This window comes from Urocitellus parryii, chromosome 4 (assembly GCF_045843805.1).
Source record: "Urocitellus parryii isolate mUroPar1 chromosome 4, mUroPar1.hap1, whole genome shotgun sequence".
NCBI classification, from domain to species: domain Eukaryota; kingdom Metazoa; phylum Chordata; class Mammalia; order Rodentia; family Sciuridae; genus Urocitellus; species Urocitellus parryii.
Window position 1 is genome coordinate 193,528,452 of NC_135534.1, and position 17,434 is coordinate 193,545,885.

Here is a 17,434-nt window from a genome sequence, read left to right on the forward strand (position 1 = left end):
AGCTACTCTGACTGCAAGTTATCAACTGGACTACATTAATTGTCCTTAAAAGGTGTTGTGACCTGCGTCAGTACTTAGATTCCTAGTACTGACCGATAATAATAACAATAATTAACCGGTGCATTCTGTTTAGAAGATTGAAGGTCTATACATGCTGTTTCTCAATAGGTAAAGAGAAGAAGCTAGCCAGGGTTGAGTCCTCATCTGACAGATACTGGTTGCATGACTTGAAGTTATAATGATCGTAAAGTTTACAGAATGATATCTGACATAGAGTGGGTGCTCAGGAAACGTGGGATTAATCTTTGTCATTTGTTTGAGGATAAATAGTTACTTCTGTGTCCCAGGAGTCCCATTTACTAGGTCTGTTTGGAAACCCAGTTTTCCTTATTCCTGAGGCTGTGATTTGTGTCTATATTAGTTAGTATGTTATATAAGAGGAAGGAAAGGAAGGAAGGAAGGAAGGAAGGAAGGAAGGAAGGAAGGAAGGAAGGAAGGAAGGAAGGAAGGAAGGAAGGAACAGACCTTGGAGTCTTAGAGCTCTTAAGTGACTGATCTCCTTGTCAATGGTCCCAAGTAAGCAGTGTTTCATTCCTCAGATCTGAATGTCAGCACCTATTTCAAAGATTTCATTACCATTAGCAATAGATTAAGGCTCCCTAGAATCAGGAGAAAAGGTCAAACCTGTACGTACAGGAGAGGGCAATGACAAACCCAGGCCAATACTGGAGCATGAAGTTTGCCAGCCTTGTCAGTGGATAAATCAAGTTCATAAATCAAGTCTACTTATTGAGGGGATGTCTCAACTTCATTGCCACTTGCCTGATATGACGACACACATGATATGGCCCAGAGAAAATAACAGTTAGATTAAAAAAAAAACAAAACCTGACATATTTATCCACATGATACTTCCCTTAGGTTGCCTTCCCTGGTCCCAAGGAGTCTGCAATTTACATTTAAAGAAGGAAGGAGGGGGGAAAGGACAGGAGAAAAAAGAGAGAGAAGTTCAATTAAAATAGACCATGTCATTTCTCTTTTTCCCTTATGAAATATAGACTGAGGATGCATGAGTCCATTTGGATAGCATCAAATCCCTTAGAACAAGTATCAGTGGCTGGAATTGCTCCTGTAAGGTTGTGTAACTCTCTATCATTCACGGGTTTTGCACCTTGGTAGTGGATTGGGTGTGGCATGAGACACAGACACAGAACGCAGACAGCCACTTCTCTGAGCACGTACTCTGCGGTAGGCAGGGTGCCAGGGGCTTTACTGCACTATCTTATTTATGCCTCACAATAACCCTGCAAAGTAGGAGATTTTAAGCCTATTTACAGATGAGGAAATGGAGGCCAAGAGAGAGCTGAGGTCATTTACCCAGGGGCATATATCTTGTAAGTGACAGAGCCAGGATATCAACACTTGTTGTGCCCCCAAGCCAGTTTCTAAGACACAAACCATCCTTCCCAGGTCCTCACATCCTCTTTGGCTGAAGGAGATATTTGCATAAGATGGCAAAGCCAAGGGGCTGCTCTTGAGCCAAGGCTCCTTTGTGCAGGTGCTTGGGCTCTAGGGGAACAGACCATTTGGGGGGCCAGACTCCAAAGGAGTTATTTCCATTTCCCAGAGGGTGAAACTGAGGTACAGGTGATAGAGCAGTTGGCAGGAGGAAAACGGCAGGGCAGCTGCTTGGTGGTTCAAGGAAGTTCTCCTTAGGACTCAGCCTTGAGGTTGAGGTGAGGTGGGTCTGGTTTCTACTTTCTAATGATTGCCAAGAGAGGTGTTGGTGAAGACTAGTTAAAAACAAAATCTGTGTATCAAATGGCTTTAGGTGGAATCCTCACACAGCTGGCCTCTGCGGGTATGCTTAAGGCTCCCCATCCAGAAAGTGTGGCTAAGAACCACATTATTCCAAATGAGTATCGGGAAGAGTCGATGTGTTTAAGCTTAGTGATCTTGTTGTTTTAGCAAGCACCGTAGAATCTTAGTTCCTTTGTCATCACCACCACCTCACCACCACTGCCACTGGCACTGTGTGAATCTGCAATACCCAAACGGGGTGGAGAAGACTCGTGAGAAATGAGTCGTGGGAAACTCAGATCCACAACCTCTTGCCTGCTTTGCTCTAGGTGAGACACTACACCCCTGAGCTCCAAGATCCTCATCTCTAAAGTGGAGCCAGTAAAGGTTCCACTGTTTCACCCCCTGGAGGGAGGTCCTGATTTCTGAATGAGATAAGGGAAGAGAGCCTTGGGCCAACTGTAAAGTATCCGATATACAGAAGGAGTCTGTGTTGCTAACTAACCCTGAATAGTTTTCTCTTCTTTTTAATCAATAAGTTCAGCCATTAATATTCAATCAGCTTTCTGTATCAATGAGCACTGCTTTATGAACAGATCCAGCCAACCCAGATCCTATACCGTGCAGTTAGCCCATACCATGTAAGTATGAATACATACATATTTTTTCTATTACTATTTCTTAATGCAGTATAACAACTATTTATATAGAATTTATGTTATATTTAGTATTATAAGTCACCTAGAGATGATTCAAATATACAAGAGGATATTGCATAGGTTATATGCATATACCATCTCACTTTATATAGAGAGACACGATCAAGCATCCATAGACTTTGATATCTGAGGGTCAGGGGGAGTCATGGAATCAAACCCTTGTGGACACAAAAGGACAACTACATGCCATTGTGAAAATGAAAGATAAACAACATAGGCCATGTAAATCTTTCCTTGATTCATTTTTCTTTCTTTTTCTTTTTTTTTTTTTTTTTTGGTATCAGGGTTTAAACTCAGGGTCACTCAGTCACTGAGCCACACCCCTAGCCCTATTCTGAATTTAAGACAGGGTCTCACTGAGTTGCTTATTGCCTCGAAGTTGCTGAGGCTAGATTTGAAACCGAGATCCTCCTGCCTCAGCCTCCCTGAGATTACAGGCAGGTGCGCCACTGGGCCCAGCTGATTCATTTCTTTTTGCTTGCCCCAGGCTCTCTCAATCTCTCTTCCCAGAGTTCTCCCAATTATAACCACCCAATTATAATACTGGTTAGTTTTCCTCTCTAGGTCAATTTTTTTCCTCTGCAAAGTGAGTACACAAATTCAAGTCTTTATTGTGAGGACTAATTATTTTAACACATTACCCAGCCTTACAGATTCTTACCAAGTGTTCATGGGTATTACTAGATGGCTGAGCTCATGAAGTCATGAGTCCTACCTAATCCTTGACTCTTAACCTGATTCCTAGTACCCAGTAGGTGATTGATAAATACTTCTTAATCAATCAAAGAACACTACATTGATTTCTACAATAAGGAGGCGACTAAGGAGTAGAAAAAACAATATTAAATATACATATGTTGTTATATTTACTTATAAATAAAATCATTTTATTCATAAATACAAATAATAAAAATATCTCACAATTAATTGAACATTTTTTGAACATTCAGGTAAGCCCCATATATTTAGTACATCTCCACTCATCTAATCCTTGTAGAAAACCTAAAATACAGATCTTGATGTTACAGTACTCATTTTACCACTGAATGAACTAAGCCAGTGAAGTCTCCTGCACTTGGTCATATAACCAGGATTCCAATCTAACCAGTGTGGGCCAAGATTGGGCCCTCTGATTTCTTTCCATCAGTGCTTTAGCCACGGGAGTTCATTAACTAGATGTCCATGAAGATGCTAACTTGGGCTGGTCAGTCACTCAGAGGCTTTCCCACTTTGCTTTCTAAGGTGACAGGGTTTATTCTCTCTGAATGGTGAATAATGTGTAAAATAAAATGTGACATTGTGCATGAACCTGGGTAATGTTCAGAATCATTAAATATGGGTTATATATATTTAATGACACCAATCAACCAGAAAGCACACTGACCCTTCAGAACAGAATGGCCATTGGTGTTAAGCAATAGTCTTATCAGAGAATACCTGAGAGTCATCAGAACAACAGCTAGACAATTTTCTACTTCTGAAGTTTTGAAAGATTATCAAATAGAAAGCAACACAGGAATTAAATAGCAGAAGTAAGAACAGAATCTGGACTCTTGGGTCCTACAAGAATTCTAAGGAACTGAACAGACACTTCATAGAAGAAGAAATACAATCCATCAACAAATTTATGAAAAAATATTCAACATCTCTGGCAATTAGAGAAATGCAAATAAAAAAATACATAAGATTTCATCTCACTCCAGTAAGAATGGGAATCATCAAGAATACAGGCAACGATAAATATTGGCACGGATGTGGGGAAAAAGGTACACTCACACATTGCTTGTGAGACTGCAAATTGGTACAACTACTATGTAAAGCATTATGGAGATTCTTCAGAAAACTTGGGATGGAACCACCATTTGACCCAGCTATCCCACTTCTAAGTTCATAGTCAAAGGACTTAAAATCAGCATACTACACTAATGCAGCCATGTCAATGTTTATAGCAGCTCAACTCACAATAGCTAAAATATGGAAGCATCCTAGACGTCCTTCAATAGATGAATGAATAAAGAAAATATGGTGTATATATTCAATGGACTATTACTCAACTTTAAAGAAGAATGAAATTGGGCTAGGGATGTGGCTCAAGTGGTAACGCGCTTGCATGGCATGCGCGGGGTGCTGGGTTGGATCCTCAGCACCACATAAAATAAAATAAAGATGTTGTGTCCAATGAAAACTGAAAAATAAATATTAAAAATCTCTCTCTCTCTCTCTCTCTCTCTCTCTCTCTCTTAAAAAATGAAATTATGGCATTTTCCAGCAAATGGATGAAGTTGGAAAATATCATGGTAAGCAAAATAAGCCAATCCCCCCAAAACAGTGTTTTCTCTAATATGCAGGTGCTAATTCACAATAAGGGGGAAAGGGCACTAGAGAAGAATAGCATTACCTTAGATTAGGTAGAGGGAAGTGAAGTGAGGGGAGGAATGGGGATATGGGAATAGAAAGGATAGTAGAACAAAACAGACATATATACTTTATGTATATATGTGACTGCATGATCAATGTGATTCTACGCCATGTACATTCAGAAAACATGAGAAATTGTGTCCCATCTATGTATGATATATCAAAGTGCATAAATGCATTCTACCACTATGTACAACTAATTAAAACAAATTAAAAATAATTAAAAACAAAGAATTCACCAATTAGTCTAGCACTTATTAATCACTACCAGAACAGATCCAAGTATGAGCTGGTCATTTCCCAACATGACATTTCACAGTAAGCTTAAATGTCCCTGTCTTTTGAGAAGCACAAAACATTTCCAATATGCTAGGGCCATTGTCTGAGGTTGTTGTTGTTATTATCATTATTATTTAACTAATTTTAAATTAGTTTCTAGGAGTCGGGTGATGCAGCTTAGTGGTAAAGCTTATGCCTAAGGCCTAAGTTGAATAAGGCCTTGTGTAGTTCAGTTCCCAACACCACCAAAAAAAGAAAAAATGAAAAAATGAAAGAGAAAAATGGCGTTTGATGTTTTTCCAGGTAGCTCAGTAGTAGAGCACTGCTTTGCAGGTGTGAGGCCCTGGGTTTCATCACCAGCATCTACACTTTGGTGTCAGGGCTATAGCTCAGTGGTAAAGTGATTGTCTAATAAACATGAGGCCCTGGGTGTTCAATTACCAGCACAAACAAAATAAACAAATAAATGAATAAATAAATAGAAATTATTCCTTTTAAATGTGGTTTGAATAGTCTAGGATCTGTACTCTACCAGAATTAAGTGGTCTTCTTTCTCAACGTTCATATCAATAGCATTGCCTATTGACCCCCTTGTGGAGGAAAAGCCATTGCTAGTTCTGTGTATCAGCAAATGTAAGCACTGGTTAGGGTGCATGGCATGGTAAATCTCAAGTCATCTAAAAAGAACTTTTATTATTATGGTTTAGCCTGAAGTTCCAAAATATAGGTTTTAGAGCCAGTTGCACCTGGTCTTTTGTTGTTACAAATTCATATAGTGCTCTGAAGTTATTTTTCTCCTCTGCAAAACAGACATAGTCATGTTACCTGCCATTGAGGTTATTATAAGTGTCAAATAATATAATCTATAAGTCTAGTAAATAATCATGGTGAACTATTAGTAATGATAATAATAATGATGATTATAACAAGAATGATAACCTAAGAGTGAAAAGTCATGCTAGACAGATATCCGGACTGTAGCAAAGTGTTATGCACATAAGGGAAAAATGATAAAGAATTGTTGAAAGAATCAATACATTATCATCATTTGCATTAACAGAAGCACATTTTGGTAGAAAGTATATTAGTTTGATCACTACAAAATTGGGGAATTCTTACTATAGAGTGGTTTGGATGTGTGACTTCAGGAAAGACCTTTCCTTACTGTGGGTCTTTATAGAGAGAGAGTGTTAGATTGTAGAGGTTGTAAAGTACTTTTTATCTTTTTTTAAATGACAATGGGCTGGGTTAGCATATACTAACATCTTCCCCAATGCCACCCAGCTAAGTCTAGGTGCACATGAAGGGTGGTAAAGTAAGGGTGAGTACTCTTGGGCTGGCTTGAGGGACTTGGGGATAGCATGAAGAGAATTCCACGGAGGGGGAGATGAGCTTCAACGGCCACAGGGAATGAGAGAGGCTTCCTGACAGAGCCATGGCTCTCTTTAGCTAGCTTTTAAGAATTCAAAGGACCCAATCTAAGGTGATCTGGGAGAAGAGCACAGCAGGTTTCTGGAAGTCACATAGTTAAGGTTTATGGAAGACTCATGGAGGTTATCAAATTTGCACTGAGCTTGTATGTGGCATAAAACGTAGAGAATAAACTCCAAAGAAATTAAAAAAAAAAAAAAAAGACACAGGACACAGGCCTCATCGCCAAGAAACTTAAAGTCCAGCCCATAAAGAAAGAGAGGCACATAAATCCAACAGTAAAAAAGAAAGAAGCTAAATAGTCCTCTAGGAATGATTTTTTAAAGTTGGTTTCACCAATGTTAGGGAGAAGTGACATCTGCACTAGATTGGAGTAAAAGTATGTCAGTTAGAGCTCTAATTTGGACATGGATCTCACAACTAGGTGGTTTGTGGTAAATCACACCCTTTTCTAAACAGAGCAAAACCAACCTAACTGAATTGATGAAGAGAGACACAGGATCTGTCCATACATACAGGATCAGAAGGAGCAAAGGAGTCCGTCCTGCTGTGGTTAATTGGCATAGAAGGAATTCATCAGAAAGCACTGCTGGATTAGCTTCTCCTGGAGAGGTCTTCACCAGACAGCAAGGAATCGCATGCTTTCAATCTCTGTTGATATAAAAAGTGGCCAGTTGGACAGTGATTCTGCAATTTCTGGAAGAAAAAAAAAAAGAGTTGAAAGCATTGTCCATTATGTGACTCAAGGCCTCTTCTCAAGTAAGCCACAAGATACATTTGTCCTGGAATTAAGCGGAAGGAGTTATCAAAGGTTTTGTTTTCTGGTCAACAAAACAAGGCAAAACATACCCAATGGAAAGAACGCCCACCATTGCTCATTTCTGATTTCTCACAAAGCTTCCACTTCCACAAGACTTTGGGGATATTTTCCCATTTCCAATTTAAAACAATAGAAAGATTAAAGGTGGATTAGAGGTAGGCCAGCCAAAGAGTCAAGAATGTGGCCTTTGGAGTAAAATGGCCTTGGGTTTTATGGCATCATAGAACCCAGCCAACATTTTAAAAAATCTCATTATTCTAAGCTTCATTTATGTTGCATATGCAAAATAAAATAATAAAAACTACAGATTATAGCTCTAAGGATTAAATGAAATAACTTATGTAATCAGGATAGCCCCTGTCCTAATAAATTTTAGTTAATTATTATTACTAAGAGAATAAAAATAATAGAATCCACAAAATTATGTGTTTTCTACAAATTAAAGAGAAAAACATGCAGTGTCAATCTTCTACTGACACACTTTTGAAAAGTCTTACAAAAGAAAGAAAAAAGAATGCAAAAGAAATGTTCTGTGTACCTGAGATAAACAAAAGTCGGCCCTTTGACTTGAGTCAAAGAACAATGGTTCGAATCTAGAAGTTTCTATTTCAGCTTTTTAGTCAGGAAGACTAAGAGAGGACTCCAATTGGTGCCAGAATCACAAACACAAAAGGTTCAGACCTTGTGGGTTCTACTTTCAAAGGGACCTTTACTTCCACTACCCTGCCTTCACCTCTGGAAAAACATGTGTTTACCAGCTCTCTTAATCTCTGTCCCTGGACTCAGAAGAGCAATTATTAAATCACGGATTTACTTTTCAGAAGGTCCTTGGAGATGCTCAAATGTACTCTGGGCTGTGAATAAACTTTTTTTTTTTAAATGACTTAAGAATATAGAATATAGAAAACTTCTGAGCAATTTAGATAACCTGAGTTCAAATCTACCTCTTGTGAAACCTAAAAACTTTGCACTGTGTCTAACACACAGTAGATGCTTGATAAGTGACATTATTGTACTGCTGGCTTGATTATCACAATTGTTGATTCTAGTATACATGTTACATTCCTACAATTACAGTTGTTGAGGAGGAAGCAAAGAGGCTGATGTTTATCCAGTGCTCACTGGCATGTATGCTTGTCAGGTGCAACATGATATCCATTGTCTTATTAAGTCTCCCAGATAACTATATAATCTGTAAAAATGGAAAATGAGATTCAAAAGCTTCAGGGACTTCTTCTTGCTCCTGGATCTAACGTGCAGAGGGCTAACTCTGGATTGGCTGGATTCTCCACTATTTATTTAATCTCTCTAATTCAGATTTTTTTTAACTCCTGTAAAATGGGATGATAATGAGATCTCTGTAGGCTTTTTATAAGGATTCAAAGGGGCTGTTCCAATAAAAAGCACTTACATATTGCTTGGAACTTACTGCACATTCAGTAAATGTAAGCTGTTATTAGAATTGGTATTCCGCAAAAATAGAATTTGAACCCAAATTGTTTTATTCCAAAAGCTACATTCTTTCTAGTGACCTTCATTTGAACAGCAGATGAATATCACTGTCTGTCAGATGTCCACAGATGCTTCATCTAGGAACTTTGAGGTGGAGGAAATGTGTTCAAATTAAGTATTTATTCAGAACCTAACATGCTTAAAACACCATGATTGGCACTGCATAAAGGTAAACAAGTTCTAGGTTGATATATAACTCACTGTGAGGATTTGTCTTGGGCATGTGCTGATAGAAATTCAGAGGCAGTTCTATGAACGCCCAGAAGGGGGAGCCCATCAGGCTGGTGGGGGACCGTGATATTAGTGGAAGGTTCTCTAAGCAGGTGACTGAATTGGCCTTTGGAGCTTTCTAATCTTGGAAGAAAGACATAAACAGGACACCAAGAACAATGCAAGATCCTATCTCATTTAGTTCCAGATTCTGCCTAACAGACAATGCTTGCACTAGGAATTCTGAGATGAGAATAATTTATCTGGCCTGGAGTAAAGTAAATAGGGCTCTGGCTCTGGAAGAGAGCTGACAGAAAAAGTCCAGAGGGCCATAAAATGTAGTTATGTGGAGAGGAAGATGGGGGTGCTCATTTATTGAGCACCTACTTTGTCATGTAGCCTGCGAATTTAATCTCAGTGACAACTCCATGGTAAGGTCACTGAGACTCAGAACAATTAAGCATCTTGCAGAAGGTCATAGGAACCCGGGTCATGGTGACTCTGAAATGTGTAATTGAACCACCCTCACCCATTCCTATCCTTCGCAATCTTTAGGGATCTGCTTTTATGTTACTTTTCTAACTTCCAGTAGAATCCTATACCCTCCCTGGCCACATACATTGCTTTCACTTATTACCAAACAAAATAAGTGTTGAAGAACTAAACCCTAAGAATGAAGGAACAGGGTAAAAAAGATAGAAATAAAGAACAAAAATAAATCCCCAGAAACTTAAGGAAGTCCCGGAGGAGTGGAAGTGGGTGGGTGGGACCCAAATCGGGACAACTAGGTAGGTACTGTTGCCACACTTCAAAAGGCTTCATTGTAGCTCAGATTTGGAAGTGATCTTAGGAATCTTCAATTCCTTCCCTTTCACTTTACATAAAAGCAAAGTGAGATCCAAAGATCTCACACAAATCAGAATTAAACGGGGAGTCACCTCTTTTTTTTTTCTTTCATTCCTTTCTCTCTCTTTTTTTCCCCAAAATTGAACCCAGTAGCACTTAACCACTGAGCTATATTCCCAGCCCATTTTATTTCCATTTTATTTTATTTTTTATTCTGAGAGAGGATCTCACTAAGTTGTTTAAGGTCTCCTTAAGTTGCTGAGGCTGGCTTTGAACTTGCAATCCTTCTGCCTCAGCCTCTGGACCTGCTGGGATTACAGGTGTGTGCCACCTTGCCCAGCAATCACCTGACTCTCAAATTGTTGTTCCTCTACTACAAATGATGAAAAGACAGGGAATAAATCCATGAAAGATCAATTGATGCAATTTAAAAAAAAAAGGGATAGCAGCACATGGTAGATTATATTATACATCAATACATAAAAAGGTTATGCATAAGTCATTGATTAGAAAGAGTTACCAGCCAAAGGTTAGGATTCATCTAAGTCTTTGCACCTCAACCAAAAATAAATAAATACAAAAATACATACATAAAGAATAAAAGTGGCTTCCAAGAGAGGAGGGGCCAAACAGTATAATTGCAGGGCCAATGAATAAATGAGCAAAAGGCTTTGCCAAATGCTCCCTGTATATTTAGGGAATGAGGCCAAAGAGCTCAATGACTTATAAGATATGGCTGTTTCGTCCCTTCCTTTTTCTGCCGCCATAAGTTGTCCTCCTCAATATTTGTTTGTCTATAAGAACCTAAAGGGAACTTTGTTCTTGACAGGACTGGAATAAATGATATTTAAATGCCAGTTCTATACTTCAGAGTATCATGTCCCAGAGCATATTCTGTCCTCAAAATAAATTTGGGAAGTAGATATTCCTATTTGAAAGGTAAGGAAATGGAAGGGTAGAGAAGTGAAAGTACTCCTTCAAGGGCAGGATTCGGGTATGTGCTGGAGTTAGACTGGAGTAGAAGTGAGAGTGTCTGTTTTCCCTCCTGGCTGGAGAGTTGAAATCCCCAAAGTCTAGGAATATTAAAAACTATTGAACCCAATGACTTAAAAGCCCCCTTGAAGATACACAGTTTCCAAATGCTTAATGGCCACCACTGAAGTCCATCTGTACTCATGTTCCAACTTCTATTGGAGAGGAAGGGAAATTCTGAATGACATAATTTATGCAGTTCAACATAGCTCTTTTCTTATTGAATGACAACCTTGTGACTTCTATAGGTGACTGGAGTAGCAGGAAGTCAAAGATTTGCTAAGATGAATTCCTTATCCGTATCATTGTGCACCCAGGGTCCTTTATTCTTCTAGCCAGCCTCTGAAAACTCATTTAGAATATACTGTGATTTTTCATTTTATAGCTGGAGAACTAGAGTTCAAACTTCTTAGCTTAAGATTACATAGCAAGTTCTTCCCAAACCAGAAAGATCTGAATCTGGGATCTCCTGTTTTCAAAATGGTTCCATGATTCCCACAGAGCACATTCCAGCTTTTATAGAGGGGATGTCTGAGTCGTTTGCTCATCTTACAAATCTTTATACTTTTACCAGCACACATTCTCCACTGGTTTTCTCTCTCCCTGAAGCATGTAGCAATGATCCCAGACCTCAGGAAGGATCTGGAGCAGCCCTGAGGACAGGCGCACCATAGGGATGAAAGTCACAAATTAGTGGCATTAATTTCACATCAGGTTTCCAGTATGCTATCCACATGCAAACCTCACACAGCATATTTTTATCACTACATTATTTGGATAGACTGGTAACTAATAATTTGTAATCCACCACTGCTAACTCATTTTGACTTATTAAACACTTTGGAGGGGGAAAAAAAAAGAAGAAGGAAACTGTTTTGCCATAAGGGGGAGCTTTTGAGTTCCATAAAGAGGGGGGAAAAAGAAAAAAAAAATATTACATATATGTCCCAGTTCAAAAACAGATTTACAAAACAGCAAATGGCCAGATCCTTTTCTGTGACTTGGACAATAACAGAGAACCACAATTGCTTAGGTTGAAATTAGGTAAACTAATGTTTTGCTCTCTTGTTGTTTGTATAATATTAAAATAATTCTTAACCACCAACAGAATATTTTTAAGAGTATTCAGGGGAATTCAGAGACCCAGTTTCGCTGGGTCTACAGCTTCTGAAAGACAGATGTCCTGGAAAATGCCTTTCCCTCTGCTGTCTTCTGATGACTCCATGATAAATTTGGGAACAACTAGGGTTAGCTACAACTGGCCACTCTTGGGGCTCCGGGAAGAGGGGGGCCCTTCATCACTACACTGTGGAACTTCAGGAAAATTCTGAGAGGGAGAAGGAAAAAGGGAGGAAAGACTGGGAAGGTAAGAGAGAAGGGAAAGAGGAAGAGAGAGGAATGGAACAGGGGGTGAGGGAGAGAGAGAGAGAGAGAGAGAGAGAGAGAGAGAGAGAGAGAGAGAGAGAGAGAGAGAGAGAGAGAGAGAGAGAGAGAGAGAGAGAGAGAGGTGTAAGAGGAAGGAGGAGGAGGGAGGGAGAGAGAGGTGAGAGAAAGAAAAAGGGAGAAGAGAAAGATGGAGAGAATATTTTTAAAATTTGAGAATCAAGTTTCAAGACGCTTTATGTACTATGGAAAAGGATGAGGTTTACCAGCAAAGTGCAAAGGGGATCCTGAGAGAAGAGATAGGTTTTTCTCCGGCCAGGAGGAAAAAAAAAAAAAAATCAGGGGAGCGGGCGGAGGGGGAGTGATGAAGAAGGGGAAAAAAAACAAGCAAAACAAAACAAAAACAGGAATGTGTGTTTTGAACAGGAATGAGGAGAGCTGGGAGGACCATAAGGGGGTGTGTACAGAATTTATTAAATTGTTACTTTAAGATTGTCTTCTTTAAAAAAAAAAAAAAAAAAAAAGAGGGGTGGGGGGGTGGAGAAGCAGGAGCGAAGGAAAGGAGGCAAATGGCAAAGTGGAGGAAGGCTGGGTAGCTCGGCCTCTCCAAACCGATTGATTAGTCATGATCCCCGCAGTTTTAACAGGGACTCATTCAATTGAGAAGGTGGAGCGCTCGGGAGCAGATTAGCTTACGCTTGTTTACTCATCTTCTGAGGGATTTTTTCCCCCCTCTTTCCTTTCATTTTGTGAAGAAGGAGGGAGGGGAGGGGGGACTGGGGGGGGGAGAAGGGGGCTGTGGCTTGTGTTATAAAGGACGCAAAAAATAAATAAATTAGAGCATCTTTTGGGGGGGAGGGAATTCAGCGGATCAGTGTCTTAGAGGAGCTTTTTTTTTTTTTTTTTTAGAGCGAGAAATCATATAAAATAAAATGAAATAAAACAAGAAGGAAGGTAACCAGCTGTTAGAGGGGGAAATAAGGCAGATAAAGGAGCGGGGAGAGAAATTAATTGCCAACCAGGAGGAGTTGGACTGTATTTTTCAAAGGTGGGGGGAGTGGAGCACACACCTTGAGGAGGAAAGCGAGAAAGAAAAGAAAAAAGCAAGTGGAAGGGGGGCTCGCCCAAGAAGGGTGAACAAGAAGAAAGCTCCCAAAGCTGGCAGCTCCGGGCGGCGGTGCAGGGGCGAAGGGGGGGCGGGGGGGACCGTCGGACATGCGGCTCTGGAGTTGGGTGCTGCGCCTGGGGCTGCTGAGCGCCGCGCTGGGCTGCGGGCTGGCCGAGCGCCCCCGCCGGGCCCGGAGAGACCCGCGGGCCGGCCGCCCCCCGCGCCCCGCCGCCGGCCCGGCCACCTGCGCCACCCGGGCGGCCCGCGGCCGCCGCGCCTCGCCGCCGCCGCCGCCGCCGCCGCCGCCGGGCGGTGCCTGGGAAGCCGTGCGCGTCCCCCGGCGGCGGCAGCAGCGGGAGGCGAGGGGCGCCGCCGAGGAGCCGAGCCCGCCGAGCCGGGCGCTCTATTTCAGCGGGCGCGGCGAGCAGCTGCGCCTCCGGGCCGACCTCGAGCTGCCCCGGGACGCGTTCACGCTGCAAGTGTGGCTGCGAGCGGAGGGGGGCCAGAGGTCCCCGGCGGTGATCACAGGTAGGCGAGGGCGCCCAGACGGGCGCTGCACCGTCCCCGTGGCCCTTGAAGCGCGCGGGTGCCTGGACGCGGGTGGCGGGCGGGTCGGGGGCTTGCGGGTGTGTCTGTGGGGCAGCCACCTCGGGAGCCTCACTTTGTCCCATCTGAGGAATGGGCACACGGGGAAGGTGTCGCTGCCTGCCCCCCCCCCAGCCACCGCGAGCAGAGTGGGGAGCGTTCCAGGCGGCTGGAGACCCTGAGTCGGGGAGGGCTAGTCCCCGGGGAGCCTAGCGCACGGAAGCAGTTCTCTGCATTGTCAGACGGACTCCGTCTGGGTTGGAGAGGGAGGGGAGGATGACCCAATTGGGTTGCATGTAAAAGGAAGCTAGGGGACCTTTGATTTCTCTGACTTTTTGGTGGAGGTAGCCCCCTGGATTGGCCCCTTCACCCTGGAAGCTGGCAGGGACAATGTTGTTGTGATCACCAGACTTAGAAGTCCTCGAAGTGCCCCAAAGTCGCTCTGTTTGAAACCTGCCTCTGGGGTCCACCTCCCTTGTCCCCCAAGTCCCCCAACACACACCGCAGCCCCACGCACTGTCCTCCCATATCTTTGCTTTTAAAGCCCGCTGCCTGCCACTCGGAATTGGGGAGAGACCTTCCTAACACACACCCCGCCAGCTTTCTCCAGACCCCGCTGCGAAATGGGGCGCTTTTCTCATTTGGGACTTTTATGAGCCCGTAATGAATTTGAGTTCTCCCTCCTTACCCTCCCTCTCTCTCCCCTACGCAGCAAAGCCCATAGTGAAACCGGACACTTAGCGAGGGTTGCAAACCTTAGAAATGCGCCAACATTCATTTTTCCCCCTCTAAATGAATCTGTGGAAATGCCTTTAATAAAACTGGGGGGTGGAGGGGGCGGCGCTGGAGGAGAGAATGAAAGTTTTGCTTCTTCGTCTGGGAGATTCCCTTTCTGCACACTCTTGCCATGTCCTGGGACGTCTTAAAGTGAGAGTAGGGGTTCCCCCTTCGCTGCAAGCCAGCAAACGTGTGGAGGCGTTTTGCGATCCCACCCCCTTACACACACTTTCTTAGAAGGGGAAGCTCCGAGAGCTCTTCGGACAGTCAGCTTCTTTCTCGCCTTGGCTTGGACTTTTTTCTGACAATGTGCTGACGATCCTATTTCCATGAAGTCCACTTCAGGGAACCCAAACTCTGCTGCTGTACCAAAAAGATGTCCCCTCAAAGCCCGAACTTTCCAGCTACCAAACGAGAGCTAGAACTACTCCCCCAACACACACAACTGACGTCATCGTCATCCCTTGCTATTTTTCCTTTTTTCCCCCGGGAAAGGAGAAGGAAACCGGGCTCACTCGCTTTTAGCTCCCCTAGTCAACCAGAGCAGGATATAATATGGAACAGAAGAGGCAGTATTCAAAATAATAATGACGACAGTGATAATTCAGGGATTGGTGTGTACTTCTCCTTTTTTATACATATGAAAAGCAGTCTGCTGCTTGGAGGTGATTTAAAAAACAACAACAACAAAAAATAGACCTGTTTTTTTCCGAGCCTTTACCTGTCCTACTGGTGATTTGGAGCATTTCCCCTCTGAAGAGGAGAACCCAGAGTTATTTAGGTATCATAAGTGAAGGGGTATATGTATTTGTGTGTATGTGTGTGTGTACACACACACACACACACACACACACACACACACACCTGGGATTCCACGGGATTGCTTTATGTGTCTGTAACTCAGACAAGGGTCTCTTCACATGCGTACTCTTGATACTCATTCACTCTTTTCACACAAAGATTGTTGCAGTAAAATACTTTAATTGGATGGAGGACGTTAAGCTATTATTGCTTGTATAAAATGCCTGGTCCATTTTATGTGTGGAAATAACATTCCTCTCAAAACGAGAAAAAAAAAAAAAAAGGCACTGCTGTCGTGTAGCCCCAGAAAGCTAGGAGCTTTTCTCCGGAGGATTCTGGTGGATTTTTTTTCCCTCCCCTACTTGAGTCTGAGCCAGATTTGGCGGTGTGTAAACACCTGGCCCAGAGCCAGAAAAGACTCCTTCTGCAGTATCCTCTACACGGTACAGACTGTTGGAGGAAAAAGAACCTGCTTCTCCTTGAATTAAAAAGCAAACAGAAGTGCTTTTCCAGCTCCCTCCTGGGTGTATGCTGGGGCTGGGAGAGGCTGGACACTCAGGTGGGTGCAGGAAGTCCATCCTCGCACAGGGACCTCAGGTGCCTAGTTGGCTGCCTGACCTCTGCTGGCTTTCTCTGGCTGGGGGTCACCACTTTCGCAGGAATCCCTGGTCACCTATCTTGAGAGCAGTCATCGCTCAGCAGGGACTACACTGCTATTTCGGGCAGAGGGCTGCTTGCTGACTTGCTGTCAGGCCAAGCTGCCTTACATCACTCTTTGCTGCAGGATTCAATTGGGTTTCATAAAGGTCTAATTTTACGGTGCTGTTAACCAGGTCTGTCATCTGCCAGGGGCAGCCCTTGCCACGCCTGGGGTGCTTCCTGATCTGCTGGCCTGGGGTGCTATTTCCACCCAGGTTCAAACTTTAGGGACACCAGTTCAGGCCCTCTCCTGAGAGGCAGGGGAAACAGTGAAGGAGCAGTTTGCTTCTGAAGCTTGGAAAACATGCCTTTCATTTTTCTAAAAGGGAAGGAGAGGGGGAAATTATATATATATATATATATATATATATATATATATATATATATATATGAAGGTTTATGCAGGCAAAAACAAAGACAAAGTTAGAAAGTGCCTGCTTGCATGCTGGGCACCCTCTAATGATGAATGGTCTTTAGGATTGAAGAATTCTTTAAGGTTTCTGTGAGAAGGGTCCTCAGAGGTTACCCAAGCTAGTCAGTCACCTTTTATGCCAGATGGGGAGAGACACAGAGAGGGACCAGGTGGGTGCTGGCTGGCACAGCTGGCTCCTCAGTAGCTTCTTCGGTGACTTTCAGCCTTGCCCCCTACATGCTGAGAGTACATAGCTCGTAAACACCATCTCCTCTCACCCCACACAGACCCACCACCCAGATGCAGCCTTCCGCCTTCCTGCTGGCACAGTGGGCTCCCTTTCAAGTTGGCCTGGGATTGGGGGCTTGTTTCTGACATCCCTTTGCTTTTGTATCACACAGTGCAGGATCCAGACCCCTGCCCCTCATCCCCATCTGCACCCCCCACACATACACCTCTCCAGTCTGAAAGAAAGAGAAAGAAAACAATAGACTCAATTTGCTCCGTGGAGCAGAGGCCCTGAGCAGCAGTTAATCTTGTTAAAGTTTCTCCTAACCTGTTAGATAAGTGAAATGTGGACCCCACAAGTGTTGCCCGCCTCC

General features: G+C 42.9%; 1 protein-coding gene across 1 annotated transcript in view; it reads left to right on the forward strand.

The window, feature by feature from the left end:
• The first annotated feature begins 13,665 nt into the window (after window positions 1–13,665).
• The window catches only part of Pappa (pappalysin 1), a 236,166-nt gene continuing 232,397 nt past the window's right edge, over window positions 13,666–17,434 (forward strand). The window contains exon 1 of the mRNA XM_026393335.2: window positions 13,666–14,086. Coding sequence (XP_026249120.2) covers window positions 13,666–14,086 — 421 coding nt within the window. The remainder of the gene's footprint in view (window positions 14,087–17,434) is intronic.